Source organism: Mixophyes fleayi, chromosome 4 (assembly GCF_038048845.1).
Source record: "Mixophyes fleayi isolate aMixFle1 chromosome 4, aMixFle1.hap1, whole genome shotgun sequence".
NCBI lineage: Eukaryota > Metazoa > Chordata > Amphibia > Anura > Limnodynastidae > Mixophyes > Mixophyes fleayi.
This window is the reverse complement of record NC_134405.1, coordinates 21,035,495-21,049,348: the sequence shown is the minus strand read 5'-3', so window position 1 is coordinate 21,049,348 and position 13,854 is coordinate 21,035,495. Positions and strand designations below refer to the sequence as shown.

Here is a 13,854-nt window from a genome sequence, read left to right as displayed (position 1 = left end):
TCTACTGTGATGCCTCTCCAATTAGGTAATGTGGTTTGTTCCCTCGTCTTTAAATTTTCTCTAAGGCCATCCATTAATACCCCTACAGCTACCTCTGTGTGATGTGGGTCCTCACCTATATTTGATATCTTAGTGAACCGTGTTATCGCTGTTAGAGCTCTAGCAAAGTATTCTGATGCTGTTTTACTATCTTTCTGTTTAATGGTGAAAATTTTACTCCAATTCACTACTACAGGAAAATAGTTGGCTAAATGTGTGACAATTTGATCTATATTCTCTTGATTAACCTCATCTGTCAAGGTGTCGTCTCCCTCCAACAAACAATCTTTAACAAATTTTTGTATGTTAGTATTGGGAGGAAGACACGCCCTCAACACTACACGCCAATCCTTATTGGTTGGTTCGTGTGCATTTCCTAAGTCTTTAACAAACTTCTGACACTTTGCCAACTCTTTTCTAGGATCTGGGAATTCAGTCATAATGGAACGTAATTCTGATCTAGTCCAAGGACAATGCATTGTAACATTTCTTACAGGAACTATACCATCCTTATGCGCCCTCCCATTGGGAACTGATAATGTGCGGACAGGATACGTACCCACCGGTTCACTATCTTCAGGATTAACTACAGGAGTTGCTACTTCAGTACCTTGGATCACTCCACTACCTTCACCTATCTCAGCCACTGTCCCTTTTCCATATTTACGCTAAACCTCTAGCATATTAACAGCATGGGCAATGGCTGAAATTACAGTGGGTTCGTCCTCTTCTTCAGAAACACTTGTTTTAAACCGACTTAAAACAGGATATAACTTTGCAAATTCCTTTTTTTCATTTTTAATAACGACTGTACTTAATCCCCCTGCCACATAGGGTGGCGGGGGCGCACTTGCACTAAGTTCTCCACGCTTCTCAACAGCTATTTGCGTTGTGCGCGCGCTTTTTGCCACGCCTACTTCCGCTGTGCACTCGCTGCTCTACCACGTGTTGCCTTCCATTTGGCACAATTTCAAACAATCATTATGTTTATTTCTCACTTTCGTTTACTTAATCAACCACACTTTATCTTTTACATTATTTAGTACCTCTGAATTAAACTCCCTATTGTTGGGAAAGGCCTAACACAATCCTTGGTCATCTTGACCCACGTGTCGCAATACTCCGTTGCGTATGCACCATATTTCTTACACATATGAAACCTTGCTGAACCAATAGGCTCTTCCTTAGGCAGTACCTAGGCCATCTCTAGCGTCTGCTTAGCACCCATGTTGAACAATACCAATATCTATGCGGACCACAGACAATACCGCAGTACTCTGTCTCTTCCGCAAACACTTTCAACCCTTTGCTACAAGCAATCTACCGCTAGGGATCTCTTAATGGCCGTGGACGTATTTGCTCAAGCCGCGTCCACTCGCTTCCTCTCGTACCATACAAGGACCTCCTATCACAGAAATATCACCGTGAACCACAGGAATACCGCAGTACCCTGCCTCTTTCACAAATCTGCTGAGTCTATGATCACTGGTAGCACAAAGTCGATACAATCAACCAGCCTTTCCAATATAATTCCTCCCCGCTGCCTTCCCAAGTCACAATCACGGCTTTCCTTGCCGTGCAGTCCGATCACAACGCTTAAAGATACTAACTATCAGTAAACGTTGCGATTACTATTGGGCGCGCGTGCAAAAAACTCCCTTGTTTTCGCTCCTGGCATACCTGCCACGTATACCGTTCTTCAGTTGGGCAACCTGCCTCGTCAGATAGCAACTGAGACCATTCAACAATAAAACAGTGTATCTACGTCACAAAATCACACAATATACACCTTTTCTGCGCAGAAAATCAAAGTTCCCAACAATAGTAATACCGTTTCAGAGGTTTTAACAAGTGATTATATTATGCATGTATAACAACTATCAAAGTGATTGTTTAAACACGTGGCAAATCTACCGGAAGTTCACATACGCTAAGCAGGAAGTACACATATGCTAAGCAATGCAGTACATTAAAAACGCAATGACAATAAAAAGAAACAGTTTTCTCTTTGGTCCCTAGATTCAAGTTAGCTCTTCTTCAGATTATGCAAAAACGGACATTCGGTTTTACAACACAGAGTAATAAACAGGTTTTGAACAGATTGCGTTCTTACCAAGATATGACGCGTCTCCACCCTTTGTTGGGGAACTGAAAACCGTTGGTCTTGCGTATCGTCTGGTAACTTAACCTCCGCTGCGAGCCCCCAAATTGTTATGCACGTTTTGTCGCTATCCAATAATGATTGTCGAATCTCGATTTGTGTTTCCAACGCACAAATATTTACTCTCAAAAAGTAGCAGAATAATTCAAGCAAAATAATAATAAGTACAGCCGTTACTTATCGCAGGCGCTCCGGATCCAGTGAACAGTCCTTCAGGTCTGAAGTCTGTGGTCAAAGATGACTAATCACTAGATGAAAAGCTCCTGCTTATATGCAGATAGAAATACAATTGAAGCAATGCAGATGACGTGGCTTGCTTCTATTGGTCAAGGTTTCAGGAGGGTCCAGGGTGTTGCAGATCATAGGCTAGTTCAAACCAAAATATCCAAAGCTGGGGGTCATCTCTCCAGGGGATGTGCTCTGATCTTCCCGCCAAGACTCCAGTTTCAACTAGTCTATTAGCATTTTATAGTCAGTATCACTTTAAAGGTTTATTCCCTAGCATCAATAACTAGAGTATGCAATGTGCAATCTCTTCGGCGAAGGAACCAGACAACTGCTGATGAATAGGGGATTAAAACGATGCCAGACATGACACATTTCCTTTAGCGTGAACCATATGTTTTACTAACATGCTTATAAGTTATAATATTAAACATGAATATTACTATATTTCGACATAAATAACTATGTGTTGATACTACAATTACTGTGTACTATTTACAGATGTGCGTATTTGTGCGAATGTGAGTAAATGTGTAAAAACTGTAATTGCCACGTGTTGCGGCTGCGTGCGCCTGTCCACGTCGTAGCGTACCATACGCATCTTTTCATACAAAGACAACCAAGTTTGCTCGATATTTATTGAAATGACTTTATCCAATTTGCTGACTTCGACACACTATTTAATAAAACATCACACTGCAGCATATCTTTGGTGGAGGGAAGAGGAACTAGCTACATTACTGGCCATGCTGGAGGGCTCTGTATAACCAGTGGGACCTCAGTTTAGCTCTTACACAGTCTCAGGGGCCTTCAGCAAAGCTGCATATGGTTATCATTCCTTCCTGCATAATACAAGGGAATTCTTATGCATCACCTGAGAATATTTCTCTCTCCATGTTGCACTCTCTCCAATTTTACTTTGACCTAAACCACTATATAGATAATGCACATTCACCCTGCAGGGAAATGAATCTGCATCTATAAAGTGCAACATTTCGGTGACAGGGAGAGAACAGCAGAGAGATTGGGAAGGATGAGGTGAGTTTGGAATAGTTATAGTGTCTTGTGCTGTATGACGGAGCACAGGTATAGGGGACTGACACTAGGGCTTGTGTGTATGTGTGTGTGTGTGTGTGTGTGTGTGTGTGTGTGTGAGATACTAGTACAGGTACAGCAGACACAACCAGTATGTACACAGTATGAATGTATGTAATTACCTGTCTTACAGACAAATTACATGTTGCATTACATACTGAAAAAAAGTCATTAATTACTGAATCATTGCTAACAATTACCTGTATACTTGTTGTTTACTGAATTATAGCAGTTTGAGTAGTGTCTATACATTTTATTAGGGTTGCATATGATTCTTAGTGGCAGCTCATTTCTAGAACTCACTAGGCAGATTGTATATACATGTGGGCATGCCTGTTAGCAGCCATTGAATAACAATAGCTCAGGTATTGATGCAGGCCATGAAAATAAACCTCATTACACGTGTGTGGAAGCTTATTGTTACTTTGTAGCTATACTTATGTATGTAAGTAGTCAAAGGTTCTAACTGCTAAGTACTGAGCCCTGTATAAACATGTGATTAGGAGCCCCTGGCACATTGGGGTATATTTACTAAACTGTGGGTTTGAAAAAGTGGAGATGTTGCCTATAGCAACCAATCAGATTCTAGCTGTCATTTTGTAGAATGCACTAAATAAATTATAGCTAGAATCTTAATGGGTGCTATAGGTAACATCTCCACTTTTTCAAACCCGCAGTTTTGTAAATCTAGCCCATGGTCTTGTAATTATGCCGCATTTGCAGCAGCTTAGGCCGTCACACCTTTTTAGTGTTATGGTCATTTTTCTCTATGCTATGTCCCTCTGTCACCATAATATTCCACCCATGGCTGTGCAAAGCTGTGGGTCAATACAAATAATGTGGGAGTGATACTTTGCAGCAGAAACAGATACTGAGAATTACACATTCAGTGTACAATCACATTGCCTGCTCTATTGCAACTTTTCAATGACATTTTATTTATTTTTTCAGTCCTCTCCTTATTTTTGCAGTGGGATAGTAAGTTCTCACTAAAATGTTGTATCTGCGGCCAAGCGATGCAACCCCAAAGGATGCACCTCCTAGTTACACATCCACCTGATCAATTTAAATCTGGAAAAATATACATATTGCACAACATAAAATTGTTATCTGTGTAAAATTTGATGCACTGCGATTTATTAAAATTTAATAAAAAAAACAAATTACACAAAAAAAATAAGAGGTAAATTTAGCTAGGCTTAACAGTAGTTTAGGAGAAAAAGATTAAAGGTAAAATGAATGAGAGAAGCGGTAATAGTATGGAGGTTTTATTTATCTTCCAACCTGCACCTTTTTAAATGGACCAACAAAATAGGCGCATTCTCCTTTTTTGGGAGCAGTTAAATGTTTGCAACGCACAAAGTAGACAAATTGCAACATTTTCATACAGAAAACAGGCACAGGCCTACATTTTTGTGATTTTTAAAATGACCCTATTAAGTTTTATGGATGTGTAACAAATTTACAGATTTGATGAACTCTGATGGTAGAATTCTTGTCAAGGGCAATTAGAAACTCAAAATTACATGATTTTTGATACATATAACAATCATTGGCAAAGAACCATCAGGGGTACCACATTTTCGTGGCAAGGTGCATCATAGCAGCTCTGCAGACAATAAGACAATAGAAAACAGGTAACAACTGATATATTGGTAGCACACAGTGACCCATTGTTTTCTTTGTGACCACAGGTTGTGGGCCCACTTGTACAGGTCTCTGTGGTACCTTATTCTTTCCTACCACATACCAGTCACATATTGCCTTGATCTGAGCTGTCCACTGAGTTCTTCTAACCTCTCTGGGATATTAGAGAAAGGAGACATCTTAATAGGAGCCATTATTCCCTTCCATGCAGATAGGGTGCGCCAAAAAATAACCTTCACAGACTCCCCTCCACAGGACACTTGTATCACGTAAGATTACTTTATTTTAACCTTTGATAGGAACATAGAGGATGTTATTGCACTGTTTCTATTTCATATGTTTCTCATCCTGCAGGTTTTTCTTAGAAAATTTCCAGCAGTATCAGGCCATGAGGTTTGCTTTAGAGGAGATTAATACAAATCCAGATATTCTACCTAATATCACCCTTGGCTACCAAGCATTTGACTCCTGCGCTGTCCTGAGGAAAGAGTTGGAGGGGACATTATGGATGGTCACAGGCCAAAATCAAGCAATTCCCAACTACTGTTGTCAAAAAACACCACTTCTTGCTGCAATTCTTGGCCACTCGATGTCCCCTTACTCTATCATGATGGCCCATGTTCTTGGAAGATATCGATATCCCCAGGTAATGAAAGTCTATATTCCTTTGTGAACTCTCCATGGTGCTGATATGTAAAAAAAAAGTTGACATCTAGCACGAATGGCACAGATTAGCCTGATGGTCAGCCTTAGGGTACATACTTCCCCACAAAGTGACTGATGTGTAGCTGTTCATTATATAGTAATCTACTCATAAGGCCAATCTGCCAATTAGAAAAAATAATCTATTTATGAACACCCAAAGGAAAATATATTTCATTCATAAGCAGCCAGTTATTCATGATATATTACATAAAAGGCTATGGACTTTTTGTTATTGTGTTTTATAAGAGCCTACACACTATCTAAGATTATTTTACCAATGCGTATGCATTATGCTTTATTTACAGATCAGTCATTTCTCCACCAGTGCCCTACTGAGTGACCGGATCCAGTTCCCATCCTTCTTTAGGACTGTACCCAGTGATGCTTTTCAGACAATGGGCCTTGCTCAGCTGGTGTTGCATTTCGGTTGGACTTGGGTGGGCCTAGTGGGTGTAGGAAATGAATATGGCCAACAGGGAATTCAGGTTATTAAGCAAGAGATCCTCAAGGCTGGAGCTTGTGTTGCCTTCACAGAATTCCTGTTGCTTGATCGTGATGATAGGAACACCCCACATATCAGTAGAGTTATTAAAGAAACAACTGCTAATGCTGTAGTTCTTTTTTCCACAAGTGTATATCTTGCACAACTTCTCAATGAGATGCTAAAACAGAAAATTATTGGAAAGATTTTTGTGGCCAGTGAAGCTTGGTCCACCTCCACAGTATTGCTAGCTGCCAAATATTACACTCTACTCTTGGGTTCAATTGGCTTTGCTTTCCACAGTTCAGCAATACCTGGATTTAAAGATCACCTCGTCAAAGTCAATGTTTTCAATAATGTAGCACAAAGTGTTACTAAAATATTTTGGGAAAAAACATTTGGATGCAAATTTATTGACCAGTTGGACTTGGTATCCTATGACAATGATACACGCTTGTGTACAGGAAAGGAGGACCTGAAGAGCGTGAATAGTGTATATACCGATGTCTCCAATTTAAGAAGTTCTTACAATATTTACACTTCAGTTCAGGTCATAGCTAAATCTTTACATGATCTTCATATGTGTCAGGAAGGGAGGGGACCTTTTCAGAATGGAAATTGTGCAGAAGTTCATGATTTCAAACCATGGCAGGTAGGAATCTTTAATAAACATATAATTATACAATAAATGAATGATGTGGGTAAGCTGAAACTAACATACAAGAAGGATGAAGACAAATAGATAGATTTAAAACAATTTTGAAACAAGGATGTTGTCACCTTGAAAGCACAAAAACATTGTTCCATCTAGTGATCTTTGATTCATTTTTATTAATTACTTATTCTGAGGTTAGACATAAATTCATCTGAGAATTGTTTAAAGGTGGTTTCCACCTAAACAAGCATCTTTCCTGAATAACGTTCCTTACCAATATTAGTATTTTGGTGGGGGTCCCAACTCAGAGATCCCCATCATTTGGTATATTTAGCAGTAGCTAAAACTCCTGACTATTCTCTTCCACACTATTTAGCTTTCTCTCCAGCACTAAAAACCATTGAGCCATTGTGTTGGATTTCCGCTACTATGGCAAGAGCTCAGCAGCACTGATATTGATCAGCTCAGGTACCAGTTATATATAAGTGTCAGGATTCAGATAAATATATTAAAATAAATATAGCAAATATTCCTTATCAATATTCTATACTTTAATATCTGTATTATAATAATATTTCTGAAATTATATATACACATTCCCGTATAGCGTGCATCTGGGTGGTGTAACATGGGACTAGAAGGAGTTTGGTGGGACCACTTGTAGGCTGTACAGCCATCTGTTAAGTCGGGATTGACCTTCTTGATGCCCGATTTCCAATCCTACTTTGGAACAGTATTTGTGCTCAGTAACCATATTTTTGCAGCTCTGGGAATGACTTAATATTCTATTGCAAGATTTGTATAAATGGTTCAGTGAAGTATCAATATACTCATGCTTCCTATAAACTGTACACCTTACTACAGTTGAGTCATTAATGGTAAGCTTTGTGACTATTGGGATGGATATCCCTGGTCAGTTAGTGACATTTATCACATTGTCAGGAAGGCTCGACAGCAGAGCGGTAGAAATAACCATGATCAACACATACATAATTATGAGATGCCATCTTAAGGCTTTCCCCCTGATATTTGGCCTCCTACCAATTCAAATAAATATTGCAATTTACCCAAAGGAGTTTCCAACCACTATAATTGTGCATTCCTGGTTTTCCCTCCTCAGCTAACACATTACATACAGAATGTCCATGTGAAACTGAGCAATGGAAGAGAGGTCTTCTTTGATAAGAATGGAGATGTTCCAGCACTGTATGACATTGTTAACTGGCAGCTCTCAGCTGACGGGAACATGACACATGTCAAGGTGGGAAGCTATGATACAGCAGTCACCAATAGGAGCATCTTTATGATCAATAGCAGTGCCATAATATGGCCTTCAGGAAATAGCCAGGTACAGTATAACATGACTAAGATTCCATGCTACCTGTCATGTCAAGTTCTTATTTATGTTATTCCTCTTCATTAAGGTTCCAATATCCATTTGCAGTCAGAGTTGTCTTTCGGGTTTCAGAAGAGTTGTTAGACGGGGAGAACCTGCCTGTTGCTTCCAGTGTGTTCCATGCTCTCCAGGTGAAATCTCTAATCAAACAAGTAAGTAGACAAGAAAGAAATAAAGAAAGAAAGAAAGAAAGAAAGAAAGATAGAAAGAAAGAAAGAAAGAAAGAAGAAAGTAAATGTAGGAGAATAATTGCCAATGAAGCATAAAGTATGGCCAGTAGTGTAGTAAATTAATGCTACAGGGTAAAGGATATGAATAGATATGGTTTTAAATGAGGAATGATAGAAATGGTTGGAGCTATGGAGCTTGGTATGTGGAATGTAGAGTCAGAATAGTGTTTACTATGACTCCATGTAAGTCACTCGGTCTAGGTGTGAGACAGCCTTGGATGAGGACAGCAGAAGAAACAGTGGCAGAATCAAAAAGACACGTTTCTGCAAAATGTGAACGTTGGAAATTTAGAGACTTTTTAATGGTCATGAATAAAGGTAACTTTGTACTATAATGTGAGAGCAGGGGAGTGTGGTACAGGTAAATTATAAATGTATTAACATAAATGAAAACACTGAAAAAGTAATGCTAGACATAACTGGCATAAGAATTAATTGAGAAAAATAATTATTGGATCATATCACATAAACTTTAAACCACAACATAAATGCATGTAAAAAATAGATAGCATATTCACCTAAAATAGGCTACTTTTATATAACAGATAGTGATCCACCATTGTGGAATCTCAATGAATTCGATAAATAGTTCACACCTTATTAAAATCAGAATAGAACAGTGAAGACAGCGACTAGATGATCAAATGGGTAAATGATTTATTTGCTCTCTAATATTAGTAGAGACAGTCCCAGAAGGTTATTGAGCAGTAAAGGGAACCCTCTATAATAAGGGAAGAGATGACAGCACAGTGGACTGAGATACTGGTCGTAATGACCACAAAGTACTAAACCTTATATGTGTCTCACTGATGTTCCCGGAAAGCTGTAAAGGAGCCCAGCAATGCTTCAATAATAAGTCAGCTTTTGATCTCACTGATAGTGTGAAGCAAACCCTGGGGATGCACAGGCTGAGAACTTTACTGGCGGAATATCAGCGTTCCCTGATGCATTTCTCCACCCACTATTCAGTAATTGGCTGTTTTATCAGAGGTGAATACATTCCATATATAGAGGCACTATTTGTTATTATGCCGGCTGATCACGTTATTGTGACTCACCCAATCCAAATCCAGAGGTTGTTAGTTTCCGTTCTTGTGGTTGGTCACATGTACATATACATGACCCAACAAATAGTAACTATACACATACAAATAACAATTGAACGGAGAAGCAGCACTTATATAGCAAACAGATTACTCATAGCTACTATGTTGACCTATCAATATTATAATAACATAAAAACACATGAAAATAAATGAAACAATAAGAATTAAATTAAATTAAGTTAAATTAAAATAAATTAAGTTCAGTTAATGAAGATGTAGGTGTAGGATATATATATATATATATATATATATATATATATATATAGATGTAGGTGTAGGATAGTACTTAATTGCAATAATGAGCACTATGGAGGAATTTAGGAAACATACCAATAGTTTATATCAACCCTTTTTTAAGCAGGAATTCCCTGAGCATATTTTTGTACCTCTTCAAGGCTTCAGACCCCTTATGTACAGAGCAGTAGTTCATAAGGGCACTCTTATAATTTAATTGCACTAGCGCCGGATTTTTTAGGATTGGAAATTGGAGGCCTGAAAGCAAATTTTTTAGAATTGAGGCTATTGGAGGATAGAGAGAGAAGCAGATTTGGAAGTAGATGAGGATATAATGGTGTTTAAAATAGTGAATTAAGCAACAACAGGAGTTGATACATGCAGTAAATGGGTATTGCGAGAGTTGGGGTGAAGGAGAGCTAGGACATTTACAAAGAATTATGTTTTCTTTTTTAGATTCAGAGGGTTGTCTAAAATGTCCTTGGAACATGTGGCCAAATCCTCAAAAAAACAGATGCATACCAAAGACTACAGAATACCTCTCCTATGAGGATGTATTGGGAGCCACATTAGCTACTTCCAGTGCCATCTCTGCCATCATTCCAGCTTCTGTTTTGTGTCTTTTCTTTAGTAAGAAGAACACTCCCATCGTGAGAGCTAACAACTATACCCTAAGTTGCCTTCTGCTGGTGTCTCTTTCTTTGTGTTTCCTATGTTCCTTAGTATTTATTGGTTATCCATATCCAGAGAAATGCCTTATGAGACAGGTTGCCTTTGGCATGGTTTTTGCGCTGTGTGTTTCCTGCATTTTGGCTAAAACTATTATGGTGGTTTTTGCATTCATGGCCACCAAGCCAGGCAGCAGTTTGAGGAAATGGACAACACCTCAAGTGTCTTACATGATAGTATCTTTCTGTACCCTCATACAATTCATCTTATGTATACTTTGGATGTCTTTTGCTCCCCCATTCCCAGAGAACAATATCCAAACACAGCCTGGAGTTATTATAGTTGAGTGTAATGAGAACTCACCAACTGCTTTCTGGTGCATGCTGGGATATCTTAGTTTTCTAGCAACCGCCAGTTTTATTGTTGCCTTCCTAGCTCGGCATCTTCCTGACAGCTTCAATGAGGCCAAATTTATCACATTCAGCATGCTGGCCTTCCTCAGTGTCTGGGTGTCCTTCATCCCAGCCTCTCTCAGTGCTCGTGGAAAGTATACTGTAGCAATGGAAATATTTGCAATATTGGCCTCCAGCTGGGCCCTAGTGATCTGTATGTTTCTCCCTAAATGCTTCATCATATTGTTGAGACCCGACATGAACTCCAGAGAGCATCTTAGAATGGGGAAAAATGCAGGTTGAACGTAGAGGATTAAACAAATCTTAGATGACATTGATAAATCAAACAATGTACCTGAATGGGATATTTAAGTATATAGTGTGTTCAATACATTTTGTTCCTAAAGCTTATTTCCACTTTAGATATGGTTCTTCTTTGGATTCCATTGTTTTTTAGTGTTATAAAAATGTTTTCATGGTCAAACAGATTTGCACGCAACTTGTGGTTAGAAAAAAGTGCGTAATCTGAGTGTAATTATAACTGAGGGGTAAATTAAGCATGAGGGAATTTAAAAGCTGAGGATTGGTTCATAACTAGTTTTACCTCTCTAAAGGGTTAAGGAGTAGGCAGGGGAGTAGGGTACGCCCATTGTTAGTGTCACTGTGGGAAGGCTAATAGGCAGGCTATAAAGCACCTTCTCTGCGAAGATTCATCTTCTAGGATCTAGGAAAGGTTACTTCCTCTTCCTCCCTGTCTTTGCTGGATCTTTGGCAAGGGCCCTCGGGTGCTGCTCGCCTGATGGGGCTGATGTTGTTTTCACTGCCCCTGGTTTTGATCTTTCATTATGGTAAGTGCAACTCTCTTTTTATGACTGTTCGTGATCTGGACTCAATGGACGTGTTTTTTTGGATATCCAGGATGGTTTGTGTTTTTCTTTGCTGGGAAAAACTATGCAGTTGGTAGCCAGTGCTTATTGTGCTCACATTGCTTTGGTTTGGGACATTCTGAACCAGTTTCCCTTTGAAGAGTCAGCTTTGGTTCCGGTGCAGGTACCGCCCCTGGTTTCCCGGCTTGTTGGTTGCGCTAATTTCAGCCAAGATGGGATTCGAGTTCTGGAATGTCTGGGATAATTGATCCCCAAGTTAACGTAAAAGATAAATGTGCGTCCAGGTGAAAACGTTACCCAGTTTGATTGATATCTAGATGATAAATGATCCACCTGGGGATATCTGGTTTTTGGGCCTAGCAGAGCTGCCTACTGTTTTCTCCTTCACCATACAGTGTTTGCTGCTAAATAATAAAAAGTCATAAAATAGCAAACAAGTCATAACATCGTTAATAAAAAAATCTGTGCTTTAAAAAAATAGTTTTTACATTATTTACATATATCAGGATGTTCCTAATGTGTACTACACATACACAAAGCATTTTTATAGTCTTTCTTGCTTGCATACACATGTTCTGTACTATCTAGTGGCACACATATTTGTAGTTTTTTAAAACAAAGACTAGAGAATCACCACAATCAGTTGGCACTTACACTTGCCCTGAATGGGTGGGGTACGGCATATTGATACCCCGACAAGACTTACCACAACATGATGATTCCGAAGGGCTTCTTAGCAATGATCCCCAATGATGACTACCGTTGAAAGCGACTTGAAGCAATGAGGAAGAAGTAAGAAGCCAGATGATCTTCATGACGTCAGTCACCATGGCGATGGGATTATCTGTGCTGTTAATGGTGTAATGTAAGTATGCGCCTATGTACAATGTAGAAGCCTTTGTAAACTACATTGTACATAGGCGTACACTTACATTACACCATTAACAGCACTGATAATCCTGTCGCCATGGTGACTGACATCATGAAGAGCAGCCAACAGTAGTCGTCATCGGGGACCATCGCTAAGGAGCTCTTCGGAATCATCATGTCGTGGCAAGTGTTGTCGGGGTAGTCAGCATCAATATGCTGGCTACCAACGCCCTGAAGCTGGTGCATGGGATTTTACTATAAAAAGTGTCTTTACAAGATACCCAGACTTGAATTGGCCATATCTGCATTGGAACACTTTACTGCACATTGTCTATGTTTGTCTGCACCTTCCCACCATTATTCTGCTCTTCAAGGTAGTCGTAAGTGACATTTGCTTTTGGACATAAATTGCATGCAACTGTGTTCAATGGCATAAGCTCCATTTCGGCATAAGCACATATTGAATTAACGCAAGATACGACAGTCAAATGGACTTATGAACAAGAAACAAGCCCAAAATTTGAATTAAGCAACTGCCTTTGTAAGCTGACCTGGAATGTTAGGTCTCACTGACTCTAGTACCCATCATTGACAGTCAGACTGGTGTCAGATGTACATATCAGAACATTACAATATTCTAGGCAGAAAAGCGTAATTACCATTTCCCAAACCCAATCTGATCACATTGAACTATAAACTATATGATTTCCAGTAGTGGTTTGGAGGAAGCTAAGATATGTAGAGAGAGAAAAACAAAAGCTAATGAAAAGTAAGTTCTGCAAGATGACATTCAAGATAACATATTTTCTTTAAATAAGACCAGATAGGGCCAGATCAATATTAGATGTATGTTTATGTGTAATATATGTTTACATGAACACTCTCTGAGCAATAGAAGTAGTTCATATGTTTGAGTTGGCATTTCTCAGTATATTTTGTACCGAAGGTATTAAATATAGAAAAATTGATATTTAAACACATTTTTAAGTTACAAAAACACCAATGAATTAAAAACATTCAAATGTACACATTTATCACATGAAGTAAAAATAATCTAGATGT

The 13,854-nt window shown here is 38.9% G+C and overlaps 1 protein-coding gene across 1 annotated transcript; it reads left to right on the top strand.

The window, feature by feature from the left end:
- Positions 1-3,458: 3,458 nt before the first annotated feature.
- Positions 3,459-11,338, top strand: LOC142149546 (extracellular calcium-sensing receptor-like). The gene is made up of 6 exons (XM_075204876.1): positions 3,459-3,463; positions 5,522-5,813; positions 6,178-7,005; positions 8,129-8,356; positions 8,433-8,556; positions 10,431-11,338. The coding sequence occupies exons 1-6, from the start codon at positions 3,459-3,461 to the stop codon at positions 11,336-11,338; spliced, it is 2,385 nt and encodes a 794-aa protein (XP_075060977.1).
- The last annotated feature ends 2,516 nt before the right edge of the window (positions 11,339-13,854 follow it).